Consider the following 14,760-nt stretch of genomic DNA (forward strand, 5'->3'; position numbering starts at 1 on the left):
TTGATAATGACAAATTGTTTTCTGAAGTTATCAAACCAATTCAGACTCCCAGAGGCAGTGTATGAAAGTTTTCATTGTTAATCTTAATATTTTCAGAAGTTTATAGTTTTCCCAATTCCACAGGTATGAAGTGGTACATAATTTTGGTTTTAATTTCTGTGTCTTTGGTTCCTAATCAGGTTTTGAGTGACTAATATTTTTTGCTGAGGTATACATTCAGAACTTTTGCCCAATTTTCTGCTAAAAAACTTTTTTGTATATTAACTGACCAATTTCTCTGTATACTCTACACAAGAATCCCTCCTAACTTTTACATGAAGGTGAAGGTATCAGTCACTCAGTCGTGTCCAACTTTTTGCAACCCATGGACTGTAGCCCACCAGGCTTCTCTGTCCGTGGGATTCTCCAGGCAGGAACACTGGAGTGAGCTGGCATTTCCTTCTCACTTACGTACACTGCAAGTATGTTTTTTCCAGCATGTGAATTTTCCTCTAATGATCTGTGGTGTTCAGAATTTTTCAATGCTGCTAATTTTAAAAATTTTTAAGTGTGAGGTTTTTTCCTGTCTTCTTATTGTAGTCTAAACCCCCAGTGTCATAAAAGAGATCTCCTTGCAGCTCAAACGGTAAAGACTCTACCTGTGATGCAGGAGACCCGGGTTCGATCCCTGGGTCGGGAAGATCCCCTGGAGAAGGGAATGGCAACCCACTCCAGTATTCTTGCCTGGAGAATCCCATGGACAGAGGAGCCTGGTGGGTTACAGTTCATGGGGTCGCAAAGAGTTGGACACGACTGAGTGACTATCACACAATGTCATAAAGGCAAGCTTCTGCATTGTCTTCTAAGATCTCACAGGCTCGCACTTCACATGTGTGCTTTTTAGCTCACCTGAAACTGATTATCTACGTGTGTTGTGTGATGCAGGGTTCCCATCTCTTTATTTTTCTTTTTTTAAAAACGTGTTTATTTTAATTGAAGGTGAATTGCTTACAGTGCTGTGTTGGTTTGTACTGCTCACCAGCACCAATCAGCCATGGGCACATGTATGCCCCCTTCCTCCCGAACCTTCCTCCCAGCCCATCCCACCCCCTAGGCTGTCACACAGCGCCAGTTGAGTTTCCATGGGTACACTAATTGTTTGAGAACCATTTCTTGCCAAGTACATCCTTTTCCTCACTTATCTTCAATAAAGTTATGTCATCAATCAAGTTTATATGTATGTTTAGTGTGTTTCGGGGTTTTATTCCAGTCTACTATTCTGATTACCTCGGAAACAATTTTCACTGGGAATTTTTTAAAGGTTTTTTTTTTTTTTTTGATGGGGACCATTTTAAAGCCTTTATGGAATGTGTTACAATACTGCTTCTGCTTCAGGTTTTGGTTTTTTTGGCTGTGAGGCGTGTGGGATCTTACCTCCCCGACCAGTGATCGAACCCACTTCCCTTGCATTGGAAGGAGGCGCCTTAACCACTGGACCACCAGGAAGTTCCTCACTGGGAGCGTTTAACACAGACATGGGAACACTAAGAGTCGCTTAGAAAGTGTTGGGGAGAGATGAAACTACAGAGAAGTAGGTTTTGCTCATATAGATGGAAGAAATCTGATTTCCTCCCCTTCCTCTTACTTCTCTATCTTTCAGCTACACTGGCTTTTCTTTTTTTCCTTGAAGACACTAAACTCCTTCCTGACTTAAGCTTTTGGCAATTGCCTTTTCTCGTTCCACTTAGAATACTCTTCTGCCAGCTCAGTGCTCACTCATCCTTTCCCATTAGTCAAAAACAAGCTCAAACGTCTCTACCCACCTCAAAGAAGTTTTCTCCGACTGCCTGTCCTAAAATAACCTCCTTCAGACCTTGCGGACCGTCCTGCTTTGCTCTCTTCTTAGCACTGACCTGCTGAAACTCTGTATTTGTCTTCTGTCGGCCTCCTCTATTCCTCACTGCCTAGGATGAGAATTTGAACACACTCGCTGGTTGATTTCATGCACCTCATGTGTAGTATACACTTAATAAATATTTGCTCCTGAGTACATAGACTAGGGCTTCCCTGGTGGCTCAGATGGTAAAGAATCCGCCTGCAATGCAGGAGACCTGGGTTTGATTCCTGGGTCAGGAAAATCCCCTGGCAGAGGGAATGGCACCCCCTCCAGTATTCTTGCCTGGAAAATTCCATTGACAGAGGAGGCTGGCGGGCTGCAGTCCATGCAGCAGCAAAGAGTCAGACACAACTGAGTGACTAACACTTTCACACTTTTTTCAAATGTATGATAAGTGATAAGTCAGAAATGAGTCCAAATAACACCGTCTCTATATCTCAGTCACCTAAAACTCCAAGTGAATTCCTAACATTAATGGTAGAGGCAAAGATCCCTTATTTCTATAACTCCATCCTCTTGCGCAAGGTACTTACTGCCTATGACTTTCAGTTATGTACATGAATTGGTAGAATGATGCCTGTGTTTGAAGGGTCATGAACGTCCATTGATCTCCATGTGTTCAAAGAAATGCCACACAGTGCGGGAGTGCCTAAGAGATTCTCAGCATATGTATTTAGCTTCTTTCCTTAGAAAAAAAGACACTCTCTTTCTGGAAGGGATCATCTTTAGAAGTATTCAGGGAAAAAACTTATCATTGTTTTTTTTTTTTCTAATTCATGTTTGGCTGCTCTGAGCCTTTCTTTGTTGCTCCGCGGGCTTTTCTCTAGTTGTGGCGAGCCACGCTCTAGTTGCAGGGCACGGGCTTCTCATTGCGGTGGTTTCTCGAGTTGCAGCTCACACACTCTAGGGCATGCAGCCTTCAGCCATTGCAGCCTGTGGGCTTAGGTGCCTGGGGGCGTGTGGAATCTTCCCAGACCAGGGATCAAACCCGCCTGCATCGGCAGGCGTATTAACCACTCCCCCACCAGGGAAGTCGATCTCATGGGTCCTTTTTTAAAAAAAGAAACCATTACTGCTGGGCCTTCTCTCTAATAAACAGTGGCAAATTTCCTCTAGAAATCCAACCCAGTTTAGAGAAGGAAGTGTCTCACATTAAGGAGTTGTGAGTCTTCCTTTACTGAAAACTGCAGACAACTTCTGGGGTCCTGGCACATTTTTCAAAACAAAAAGAAAGAAATCCAATCCAGAAAACACCACTTAAGGTCATCAAATGTAAAGGAATAATTGTGTCTTGCTCTAAAAAGCACTTTCTCATCTATTTTCATGTTTAATATCCGTAAGGACCAAAGATTTTGTGGGTCCCATACCTTTGACCTCCACTTTACAGATGACATAATACAGGCTCATTCAGGATGAGTGTCTTCTCTATGATTACAGATGTAGCAAGTACAGTGTTAAGCTTCCTGTTTCCAGTTTTGCGATTTCCCAGTTGCTCCTTGCTGTGCTCCTGACGACGGTCAGGCTACAGCAAAGCAGCTTTGTCTCAACAGCCCCTAACTGCATATGCTCTTCCTTGCTGGCCAATTTATTTCTGATGGATTATGGCCTCTAAAAGCCTGTTTCTTCCTTACTTAGATGGAGAGGGCTCTGTACTTGGGCAATATGTCTGGAGTGCAAGAGTTTATCCTGCTGGGTCTGTCTGCCAGGCAAGGCGTGAGGGTCGTGGTGCTTGCCGTCTTCCTGCCCCTCTACCTGCTGACCCTCCTGGAGAACGCCCTCATCGTCTTCCTCGTCTGCAGCCACACCGAGCTCCACAAGCCCATGTACTTCTTCCTGGGCAATCTGAGCTGCCTGGAGATGTGCTACGTGTCAGTGACCATGCCCAGCCTGCTCGCGGGGCTGTGGACGGGACCCTACCACGTGCCCTTCACAGCCTGCCTGATTCAGCTTTTTTTATTCATCTCCCTCATTAGCACCAAGTGTACCCTCCTGGCTTCCATGGCCTGTGACCGCTACGTGGCCATCTGCCACCCACTGCGCTACCCGCTGCTCATGCGGCCCCAGGTCTGCCTGGGCTTGGCCGGGACTTCGTGGCTTGGTGGGCTGCTGGTCTCGGTGGCCAAGACAGCGTGCATCGCCAGCGTGTCCTACTGCGGCCCCAACGTCCTCAACCACTTCTTCTGTGACGTCTCCCCGCTGCTCAACCTGTCCTGCACCCACGTGGCCCTGACAGAGCTGGTGGACTTCCTCTCAGCCATCGTCATCTTCTGTGGGACGCTGCTGGTCGCCCTGGCCTCCTACTCGGCCATCGGGGTGGCGGTGCTCCGCATGCCTTCGGCCACCGCCCGGCGCAAGGCCTTCTCCACCTGCACCTCCCACCTGGTGGTGGTGGGCATCTTCTACTCGGTGGCCCTCTTCATGTATTCCTGCCCCAGCCGCGTCGAGTCCACTGACCTCCACAAGCTGCTGTCAGTCATCTACACGGTGGTCACGCCTGCCTGCAGCCCAGTGGTCTACTGCCTGAGGAACAGGGAGGTCCACGCGGCCCTGTGGAGAACCTTCCACCCCCACAAGGGCTCCTCAGTGAGAACTGACATCTCCCGCTCCTGACTTTAAAACTTTCACGGCCAAAACAGACACACACACACACGCAACTTCCAAAGCCAAATAGAAACCCAGAGGGAAGTATTTGCAATATAGCATACAAAGGATTCTTTAAATAAAGGAGAAACATATGAAAACTCGAGAGAAAAACAAAATGAAAATCATCATGAACAAGCAGATTCTTGAAGGAAACACGTAGGTGGCTGATAACCTACCCCCCAAATGTGCGTCCTCTCCAGTAATCCAAGAAATGGAAATTTACTCCTTGCCCACTGAAAAAAGATAATGTAATATTTAAACTTAAGTACAAGTTTTTATTGTTACATTGTGAAATTTGGAATAAACATTATTTTATTGAAAATTTTTGCAAACACTGCAAATGCCCACCAACATGAAATTATTTAAATGTTACGTTATATGTTGTGCTGTGCCGTGTTTAGTCGCTCATTCATGTCCAACTCTTTGTGATCCCATGGACTGTAGCCTGCCAGGCTCCTCTGTCCATGGGACTTCTTCAGATAGTAATACTGGAGCAGGTTGCCATGCCTCCAGGGGATCTTCCCAATCTAGGGATCGAATCCAGGTCTCCCACATTGCAGGTGGATTCTTTACCATTTGAGCCCCCAGGAAAGCCCATGAATACTGGAGTGGGTAGCCTATCCCTTCTCCAGGGGATCTTCCTGACCCAGGAATTGAACCAGGGTCTTCTGCATTGCAGGCAGATTCTTTACCAGCTGAGCTACCATGGAAGCCAATTATGCTATATATACAGTGTGAAATCACATGTATTCATTAAAGAGATTAAACTAGATACTGTCATTGAGAGATGGTATGTTGTCGAGTTAAACATGAAAGAAGCAATATAAAAGTATGTCAAAGATTTGTAAAACAATAATAATAAATAGACCGATTGTAGTCGTTATTTAAGTTAATATTTGCCTACAAAGTTGGACCATAAAGAAGGCTGAGTGTGAAAGAATTGATGCTTTTGAAATGTGGTGTTGGAGAAGACTCTTGAGAGTCACTTGGACTGCAAGGAGATCCAACCAGTCCTAGGTTGGATCCTAGGAAAGGAAATCAACCTAAAGGAAATTAACCCTGAATATTCATTGGAAGGACTGATGCTGAAGCTGAAGCTCCAATACTTTGGCCACCTGATTCGAAGTGTGGACTCACTGGAAAAGACCCTGATGTGGGGAAAGAGTGAAGGCAGGAGGAGAAGGGGGTGGCAGAGGGTGAGATGGCTGAACGGCATCACTGACTCAGTGGACATGAGTTTGAGCAAACTCTGGGACATGGTGAAGGACAGGGAAGCCTGGTGTGCTGCAGTCCCTGGGGTCACAGAGTCAGATACAACTTAGCTGAACAAAACAATAATGCCTAGAAAAAGGGCTTTCCAAGTGCCTCAGTGGTAAAGAACCTGCCTACCAATGCAGAAGGCACAGGAGATGGGGGTTCAATCCCTGGATTGGGAAGATCCCTTGCAGAAGGAACTGGAAACCCACTCCAGTTTTCTTGCCTGGGAAATCCCATGGACAGAGGAGCCTGGTGGGCTACAGTCCATGGGGTTGCAAAAGAGTCAGACACAACTGAATACTCACACAGGGTCTTAGAGGATATCTAGAAAGGGATCCGAAAAGGTGTATATCAGTTATTAGCCGTGTTTTTAGGCGAGAGGCCTCAGAGGACTTGTATTTTCTATTTTATACATTTGAATATTTTGCAATTTTCTAGGATTACCTTTATAATTGAAAAAAATAAGCATATTATGAGAGAAAACAGAAATTCCAAGAATGAACTTCTGTAGAATGACCTACTCATCATATTAGCATATTTTTATTTTTATTTTAAGTAATAAAAATTCATGCTGACAGAGCCTCAAGAGAACTGACCATGTTCTTGTGCGGTTTGTGAGAGTTAATGTCGGTGTGTTTTAGAAGGGCAGTTTACTAATAAATAACAAAAAGTCTTGAGGGTCTGCATGGCCTTGCATTCATTAATTCTACTTTGGGAATTTATCCTGGAGAAGAAAGGGAAAGATATGGGTGAAACTGACCCATTACAGGGCCTTCTCTGGTGTTCCAGTGGATAAGACTCAATGTTCCCGATGTAGGCGGCGTGGGTTCAAACCCTGGTCAGGCAACTAGATCCCACATGCTGCAGCCAAGACCTGGTGCAGCCATTAAAGAAAACATGTTTGAAAAGTTGACCTACACTGTCACCCATTCTAGACTGTTTGTGCACAAATAACCCAATGCTGCTGCTGCTAAGTCGCTTCAGTCATGTCCGACCCTGTGCAACCCCATAGACGGCAGCCCACCAGGCCTCCCCGTCCCTGGGATTCTCCAGGCAAGAACACTGGAGTGGGTTGCCATTTCCTTCTCTAGTGCATGAAAGTGAAGTTGCTCAGTTGTGTCTGACTCTTAGCGACCCCATGGACTGCAGCCTACTACCCAATAGTCCATCCCCCAAAAGGCAACAGAAATGGCCAATAAACTGTGGAATAATGTTCCACCTCCACCTCTACTAAAGAAATGAAACCCAATGTAGTGGAATGAAAGCTGGTAGCGGAACATCTTTTAATACGCTCACAGCACCTTAAAAGGAAATTCTCTGAGAAAACGCAGTGTTGGTTGGACGTGGGGGCAAGTTACCCTCCAAGACAGCTGTGGGCATGTAGATTGAGGCCTTGTTTCTGGAAAGCAATTTGCTAATATTTATCAAATTTTGAATGCACATGCACTTTGACATGGCTGTTACCGTTTTTATCTTCATGCTCTAGATTTTGAATAGCCTTGGATTCTGTTTGCCAAAATTTCCAGCCCTCTGTCCTCCAGGCTCTTTCTGCCTGGGTGGGATGATGTGAGTGGCCAGTCCTAGACCAAATCACTTAATCCCTGGCACGTTAACCTGGAATGCTACCAGAATCATTCTCATACGTGTATTTTTATAGGTCAGTGTTTTAATCTTCCTGTGAGAAATCTGCAGAAGTGGAGATTCAGCGTCAAAGTGTCAAAGGCAAAATTCAAATACCAGTTTGTTCTCCAAGAGGGTTTCAGCAATTTATGCCTCCATCAGCAGTCTATGAGAGGGAATTAGCGCATCTCAAAGCCAGCTCAGCTGTTAGTTGCTCAGTCGTGTCTGACTCTGTGATCCCCCATGGCTCCCAGGCTCCTCTGGAATCCCATGGAATTCTCCAAGTTAGAATACTGGATTGGGTTGTCATTCCCTTCTCCAGGGGATTTTTCCAACCCAGAGATCGAACCCTTGCACTGCAGGCAGATCCTTTACCGTCTGAGCCACCAGGGACACCCCAACCTCAACTCAGCTTTAGGTCTTAACAGTCTCTTGAATCTTTCCTGATCTGATACAGTGATGGTAAACATCATAACTAGCATGTTTGCTGAGTATTAAGGAGATTTATTAGATTCATTGGTCATTTGCATGATCTAATCTATAAATTGCCATTTATAATTGCCCTGCTTACCCTGACATACATGTATTCTGAAAGTAGAACATCGGTCACTTTGAAAGAGCTTGACAGTTCTTTAAAAAGTTAAATATAGCATTAGCATGTGTGCTGCGTGCTAAGTCACTTCATTTGTGTTCGAATCTTTGTGATCCTATAGACTGTAGCCCACCAGGCTCCTCTGTCCATGGGATTTCCCAGGCAAGAATACTGGAGTGGGTTGCCATTTCCTTCTCTAGGAGATCTTGCCCCAGGGATCGAACCCACATCTCTTATGTTTCCTGCATTGGCAGGCAGGTTCTTTACCATTTGCACCAGCTGGGAAGCCCCGAGCATTAGTATACAACCCGGCAATTCCACTCCTAGGCATATACCCAAGAGAAAAGAAAACGTGTTTCCACAGAAAGGGTGGTATAAAAATGTTTACAGCAGCACCATCCCTAACAGCTAAAAAGTGAAAACAACGCAAGTGTCTTTCAACTGAGGAATGAGCAAACTAAATATAATGGAATATTATGAAACCATAAAAAGGAATAAAGTACGGAAGCATGCTGCAATACGCACAAACCTTGAAAATATGCTAAATGAAAGAAGCCACAATTAAAAGTCCACGTATTATCTGATTTCAATTACGCAAAATGTCTAATCAGGCATTAGACATTTTAGAGACACATTAGAGAGAAAGATGAATGATTTCTTAGGGCTGGGGGGTGGAATAGGGGATTGGGAGTGACTTCTGGTGTGTACAGATTTCTTGTTTAAAACGTTGGAATATAATCACTTTACAAAGCTGTGTTAGTTTCTGCTGTCCAGCAGCGTGGATCAGCCATATGTATACATATATCCGCTCCCTCTTGAACCTCTCACCTCGCACCCCACTCCACCAGGTCATCCCAGAGCACTGAGCTGAGCTCCCTGTGCCACACAGCACCTTCCCACCAGCCACCCGTCTTACTCAGGATGCTGTTCATATGTCAGTGCTACTCCCTCCATTCATCCCACCCTCCCCTTTGCCCCTCTGTGCCCACAAGTCCATCCTCTACATCTGCATCTCTATTCCTCCTCTGGAAATAGTCTCATCTGCACCATTTTTCTAGATTCCATATGTATGCATTAAGGTACAATATCTGTTTTTCTTTTTCTGATTTACTTCACTCTGTATGACAGACTCTCGGTTCATCCAGATCACGACAAATGACCTGATTTCATTCCTTTTCATGGCTGAGTAATATTCCATTGCACATCTGTACCACATCTTCTTTATCCGTTCATCTTGGTGGTGATGAAAATGTCCTGGAGTCAGATAATGGTATGGGTTGCACAACATTGTGAATGTGATAAATAGCCACTGAATCATACATTTTCAAAGGAAGAAGTGCATGCTGTGTAAATATCAAGTATCGACAACTTGAGTTCTCCACCATGCCTTAGCTGGTCAGCCTCAGGACCCACGCAGAGCTCTACGGAAAGCTGCCTGGACCTCCCTGTTCCGCAGGCAGTAGATGACTGGATTGCACATGGGCGTGGCCACCGTGTAGACGACCGACAGCACCTTGTTGAGGTCCATGGCCTCTATGCGGCTGGGGCGAGCGTAGATGAAGAGGGCTGCCGAGTAGAAGATGCCCACCACCACCAGGTGGGAGGCGCAGGTGGAGAAGGCCTTGCACCGGGCAGCTGCTGATGGCATGTGGAGCACGGCCCTGCCAATGGCCACATAGGAGGCTATGGCCACCAGGAGGGAGCCCCAGAGGATGATGATGGCTGAGAGGAAGTCCACCAGCTCGGTCAGGGCCACGTGGGTGCAGGACAGGTTGAGCAGCGGGGAGACGTCACAGAAGAAGTGGTTGAGGACGTTGGGGCCGCAGTAGGACAGGCTGGCGATGCACGCTGTCTTAGCCACCGAGACCAGCAGCCCACCAAGCCACGAAGTCCCGGCCAAGCCCAGGCAGACCTGGGGCTGCATGAGCAGCGGGTAGTGCAGTGGGCGGCAGATGGCCACGTAGCGGTCATAGGCCATGGAGGCCAGAAGGGTGCACTCTGTGCAGATGAGGGTGATGAAGAAGAAGAGTTGGGTCATGCAGGCTGGGAAGGGCACGTGGTAGGGTCCCATCCACAGCCCCATGAGCAGGCTGGGCATGGTCACCGACACGTAGCACATCTCCAGGCAGCTGAGGTTGCCCAGGAAGAAGTACATGGGCTTGTGGAGCTCGGTGTGGCTGCAGACGAGGAAGACGATGAGGGCGTTCTCCAGGAGGGTCAGCAGGTAGAGGGTCAGGAAGACGGCAAACAGGACTTCCCTTGTTTCTGGGCTCATGGACAAGCCCAGCAAGACAAATTCCTGGACCCTTGTCACGTTGCCCAACTCCAGGGACCTCTCCATCTAAGCACAAAACACACTGCGAAGTAGTTCACAAAGCTGTCTCTGTACACCTTGCCTCACCCAGATGCAAGCCATCATGCCGCTTGGGTAAATGAGACACCCTCTTCTCTGGCCTCCCTGATTCCATTCTTGCTGCTACAATGCTCCAAGAAGTAGCTAATGGAGCCTTTGAAAAGCACCGTCCTCTAGGGTCACTCCTCTGGTTAAAGCTTTTAATCTCTCCCCAGTTATTCTTAGAATAAACCTCATGTTCCGCATCAAACTTTGCCAGTTGCTTCAGGTCTTTTGGGGGGGGGGGCGGTGGAGACGGCTTTTTCAAAATTAATTTTGTATTGGAGTAGACTCGCCTTACAGTGCTGTGTTATTTTCTACCGTACAACAAAGTGAATCAGCCATGCGTGTACAGACACTCCCTGCCGCTTGGACGTGCTTCCCAGTCAGGTCTCCACAGAGCACTGAGTAGAGTTCCCCGCGCTATACAGTGGGTTCTCGTCACTCATCTCTTTACGCACAGTATCAATAGTGGATATGTGTCTTTCCCAGTCTCCCAGCTCCTCCTACCCCACCACTCCACACGCCCCTTTGGTATCCACATTTGTTATCCATGTCTGTCTCTACTTCTGCTTTGCAAATAAGATCATCTGTCCCATTTCCCTGTATTCCACGTACTTGTGTTAATATACGATATTTGTTCTCTTTCTGGCTTGCTTTACCCTGTGTAACAGTCTCTAGGTTCAGCCCCATCTCTACAAATGACCCTCTTTCACTCCTTTTTATGACCGAGTACTAGTCCATCTGTGTGCGTGCACCACATCTTCCTTATCCATTCCTCTGTGCACAGACACTCGTAGCTTCCATGTAGCGCCTGTTGCTACAGTGAACAATGGGGGGTGCACATGTATTTTGAATTGTTTTTCTCTGGGTATATGCCCAGGAGTGGGATTACTGGGTCATACGGTGGCTCTATTTTCAGTTTTTAAGGAACCGCCATACTGTTTTCTCAGTGGCTGTATCAGTTTTAGCTCACGTCATGGTTCCTCTTCCATCCATCAAAGCCCTACAGGGACGCTTCCATTTCCTCAAATGTTGCAAGGTCCCGCCAGCCTTAAAGAATTCCCACGTGGAGTCCCTTTTGTCTGGAACACTTTCTCCCCCTTCCTGCTTTTCCCATTTCTGGGAATCCTAGACATCTTTGGCATAATTTTTCAATGTCTTGTCTTCAGATAAGTCTTCCTTAAAAAATTCTCTATCAAACCGTGTGTCTTTATTTTCTATCCGCGTATTACAAACCAACTGTTATCGTTTTGAATTACTTGTGTGTTTGTTCAGTTATTCAGTGTGTCTCCAACTGGGCTGTAAGCCTGGGGGAAGGAGCTGGGTCTATCTCACTCAGAACTCTACCCTGGAGGCCTGGCAAAAGAGCACGTTGCCCGGTACGTTACAGGTATTCAGTACACGTTTATTTAATGTGTGATGGATCAAGGGTGGGTTTAAGGGCACCACATCTTCTGGGAGGTGTAGAACCCCAGGATGGGGGTGTTGGCTGAGCGCACCTGATCTCGGCCTTGGTGGTGTGTCTTCAGGTTCTGGTGGTTGTTGATTTGCAAGGGAGCTGACACAGTGTGGGCGGAAGAATACACACCTTGAGGCAGGACTCCTGCCTTGTCTGCTCATGTCATCCCAGAAACATCTCGGGAGTGTCGACATATACTCTGCCCAGTACAGAGTGGGCACGAAGACAAACAGACGTGGCTGTCTAATAGCACTTCTCTCTGCTATGAGTGTGTGCGTGTGTTAGTCACTCAGCAGTGTCCAGCTCTTTGTGATCCCACGGACTATACCCGCCAGGCCCCTCTGTCCATGGGATTTCCCAGAATACTGGAGTGGATTGCCCTTTTCCTTCTGCAGGGGATCTTCCCGACCCAGGGTTCGAACCCAGGTCTCCTGCACTGCAGGCAGATTCTTTCCCACTAAGCCACCAAGGAAGCCCGGCTTTCTAGCTAAGTATCCCTTATTGGCTAAACTTGGGCGAGTTACCTAACCTGTCCTACCCTCAATAGACTTTCAAGGGAAAAAAAGAAGATACATTTAATTAGCTTCATCTCAGATGATCTAATATCTGCATCATTAAATAAAGTCAGATAGACCTGGATCTGAACATTCAATCTTCCACCAAATAGCTGTGTCCATGGGGTCGCAAAGAGTTGGACACGACTTAGCAACTGAACGACAATGACTGACTAGCCGTGAGATTTAGACAAGCTACAGGTTCTTGTAAAACCTCATTAGCAAGTTGGGGATAATTTTAGTACTTACAGAGTACTCATAGGGTTGCCGTGTATCAGGTTTCTGACACAGGGCACACAACCGATGCTATCTGTTAATATTAAATAGTATGCCAGGGGCTTTCTTGGTGGTCCAGTGGTTATGGCTTCATGCATGCTTCCACTGCAAGGGGGTGTGGCTTTGACCCCTGGTCAGGGAACTAAAATCCTGCATACAGTGTGGCCCCCCCCAAAAAATTAAAACTAAATAAATAGTATGCCATCCAAATATAGGTATCATCTCTCATTAATTATTACTAATGAATAATAATTGAGTGAATAAATGAATTAAAATAATAATAATGAATAATTGATAATTATTAATTAACAATCTCAATAGATATACGTTACTTCACCAACACAGGCTGCGACCATTCTGTGAGTGAAGTGTTACGTGCTGTGTTTTGCAGATCGGGAACTAAAGCTTGGAGAGGTGAAGAGACTTGCTCAGGGTCGCACCTGGGTCCCTCTAGTCCTGAAGCCAGAGATCATTCCTCTAGACTCTGCCGCTTCTCCGTGTGAAATGACTCGCATGTGCTTGAACCTGAACCATGAAGTTGTCCTTTGCTCTGACCTCCAAACTGGATTTCAGTCCTGGCTTAGTCACGTAACCTATTCTCACAGAGGAAGCACCCATGCACACAGCAAGAGAGGGCAGAAATTTGATGAACGGGTATCTATTTGCACAAGCAAGGGCTGGGGAAACCTCTGACATTTTAACTGAGCCTTGAAGGGTTCTGAAAGTTAGAATTCTGAAAGTTAGAAAACAGATACAGTGATGGGCAACCCAGGGAGAAGGAACAGCTCCAGCAGAGACATAAAGCTGTGACCAGACGTGGACCCAAGTCACTCAGCTTTGTGGGAACGTCAGCCCTGATCCCCAGCTCCCCGCCCAGCTGTTCCTTTTCCAGCAAGCCTGAGTGACACCTTGGTACAACAGAAAGACTTCAGGCTTCAGAATCACGTGGACCTGAGGTCCAACTCCAAATTCTCTACACTTACTGGGATCACATCAAGCATTTTTACTTATGCAACTTCAGTTTCTCCGTTCATAAAACAGGAACCATATTTATTATAAGTTTGTTGTTGTTCAGTTGCTAAGTTATGTCTGCCTCCTTGCAACCTCATGGACTGCAGTGCTCCAGGCTCTTCTGTCATTCACTATCTCCCAGAGCTGCTCAAACTCATGTCCATTGAGTCGGTGATGCCATCCAACCATCTCATCCTCTGTCACCCACTTTCTCCTTTTGCCTTCAGTCTTTCCCAGCATCCGGGTCTTTTCAAATGAGCTGGCTCTTCACATAGGTGACCGAAGTACTGGAGATTCAGCTTCAGCATCAGTCCTTCCAATGAACATTCAGGACTGATCTCCTTTAGGATGAACTGGTTTGACCTCCTTGCAGTCCAAGGGACTCTCAAGGGACTTCTCCAACACCACAGTTCAAAAGCATCAATTTTTTGGTGCTCAGTAGTTCAGGTGATAAAGCTCCACCTGCAATGCAGGAAACCCAGTTTCAATCCCTGGGTCAGGAAGACTCCTCTGGAGGAGGAAAGGGATACCCACTCTAGGATTCTTGCCTGGAAAATCCCATGGACAGGGAAGCCTGGTGGGCTACAGCCCGTTGGGTCACAAAGAGTTGGACATGACTGAATGACTAACACACACAACCTTCTTTATGGTCCAACTCTCACGTCCATACGTGACCACTGGAAATACCATTGCTTTGACTAGACAGACCTTTGTTGGCAAAGTAATGTTTCTGCTTTTTAATACGCTGTCTAGGTTGGTCATAGCTTTCCTTCAAAGGAGCTAGCATATTTTAATTTCATGGCTGCAGTCACCATCTGCAGTGATTTTTGGAGCCCAAGAAAACAGTCTGTCACCGTTTCCACTTTTCCCCCATATCCTTGCAATGAAGTGATGGGACCAGATGCCATGATCTTAGTTTTTTGAATGTTGAGTTTTAAGCCAGCTTTTTCACTCTCCTCTTTCACTCTCATCAAGAGCCTCTTTATTCTTCTTTATAAGTATATCATCAGATTATTTAGAGAATTTATGGAGATAATTCAGGGGAGCCACTCAGCAAAGCACCTGACGTAGAGTAGT

The 14,760-nt window shown here is 46.3% G+C and overlaps 2 protein-coding genes across 2 annotated transcripts; one reads left to right on the forward strand and one right to left on the reverse strand.

Moving 5' to 3' along the window:
* Positions 1-925: 925 nt before the first annotated feature.
* On the forward strand, positions 926-4,486 carry LOC147354785 (olfactory receptor 6Z7-like). Its single transcript, XM_086354917.1, has one exon. It carries the CDS (start codon positions 3,512-3,514, stop codon positions 4,484-4,486), a length of 975 nt encoding a protein of 324 aa, XP_086211043.1. The 5' UTR covers positions 926-3,511.
* Positions 4,487-9,390: 4,904 nt separating this feature from the next.
* LOC147354786 (olfactory receptor 6Z7-like) lies at positions 9,391-10,329 on the reverse strand. Its single transcript, XM_086354919.1, has one exon. The coding sequence runs from the start codon at positions 10,327-10,329 to the stop codon at positions 9,391-9,393; it is 939 nt and encodes a 312-aa protein (XP_086211045.1).
* Positions 10,330-14,760: the final 4,431 nt, after the last annotated feature.

This window comes from Bos grunniens, chromosome 18 (assembly GCF_055505025.1).
Source record: "Bos grunniens cultivar Pamir isolate PY7600 chromosome 18, Bosgru_T2T1.0, whole genome shotgun sequence".
Taxonomy (NCBI): Eukaryota; Metazoa; Chordata; class Mammalia; order Artiodactyla; family Bovidae; genus Bos; species Bos grunniens.